This window comes from Mesitornis unicolor, unplaced genomic scaffold (genome assembly GCF_000695765.1).
Source record: "Mesitornis unicolor isolate BGI_N332 unplaced genomic scaffold, ASM69576v1 scaffold4175, whole genome shotgun sequence".
Lineage (NCBI taxonomy): Eukaryota > Metazoa > Chordata > Aves > Mesitornithiformes > Mesitornithidae > Mesitornis > Mesitornis unicolor.
The window spans coordinates 16,558-17,580 of NW_010184716.1; the positions used below are offsets into that span (position 1 = coordinate 16,558).

Genomic DNA, 1,023 nt, shown 5'->3' on the forward strand with positions numbered 1-1,023 from the left:
TGGTCTAGAAGTACACGGGGGTGGCGGCGCCAGCCTCCATGGCTGACACCGCCATGCTCCGCGTGCCGCCCGCTTCCGGTTGCTATGGTAGAAGGGCGTCGCTTCCGGCGCATATGAGTGACGCATAGCGCCACGTAAGGGAGAGGAAACCGTGGCCGCCATATTTGGTGTGGGCAAAAGGCAACCACGCTGCGGGGCGACCCGGGCCCAGAGCAGCCCCTGCACCGCTTCGAAGCGCTCTCCAGCGGAGAGCTCCTTCCCCGTCCCCAATGACAAGGAAATGTGGTGATTTTTAGACAGCAGGAACTACAAATAGAGTCCTGACAACCAACCTTTTAAGTAATTAATCTTTTATTGTATATAAAAATACACAACTGAATAATTTCACAGCGTTGCAGTTGTCACCGCGCGTTACAGCATCCCCTCTGCTCTGCAAGGTTCGTTCTCACAACCAGCAAAGAGGAACGAATCACTCGAGTGTGTCAAACACATCACATCTCGCTGCGGGCGGGCAGCTCCAAGATCACCCCCACACCCACCAGCACCGGTACAGCCGTCCCCACCCGGGGAGGCCGAGTCCTCCTGAGCCACCTCAGCACCTGTAGCAGAGAGAAAAGGAGCTCTGAGCAACAGCCATTACCTCAGCATGCGCTAAACCCCAACACGCACTCAGTCCAGGAGTTATGGGAACATGGGTTTCACTCCCCACACACCATCGTGGGCAATAAGCTTAATGTTCCCTATGCTGTAGGCACGGTTATCTCACCAGAGGCCACAGGAGACCTCAAGTGATTTTCAGACTGTGCCTGGCGCCCACAGCTAACGCGGCCCCCAGTAAAGTCTCCCCAAGCTGCTTCCCACCCCACACCCGCTCAGACAGCGCCATAAGCCTCTTAGGACCTCTTTTAAAAAGCTTAAGGACTACAAAACACGACAAACGCCTCACCCCTTCCCTCACAGACACACCACACCTACCCTCAACTCTCCTCAGACTGAGCGCCTATGCGGCTGCGCGCTCCTTAT

The 1,023-nt window shown here is 55.9% G+C and overlaps 1 protein-coding gene across 1 annotated transcript in view; it reads right to left on the reverse strand.

The window, feature by feature from the left end:
- TBL3 (transducin (beta)-like 3) overlaps nt 1-55 on the reverse strand; it is an 11,290-nt gene extending 11,235 nt beyond the window's left edge. The window contains exon 1 of the mRNA XM_010184568.1: nt 15-55. Coding sequence (XP_010182870.1) covers nt 15-55 — 41 coding nt within the window. The remainder of the gene's footprint in view (nt 1-14) is intronic.
- Nucleotides 56-1,023: the final 968 nt, after the last annotated feature.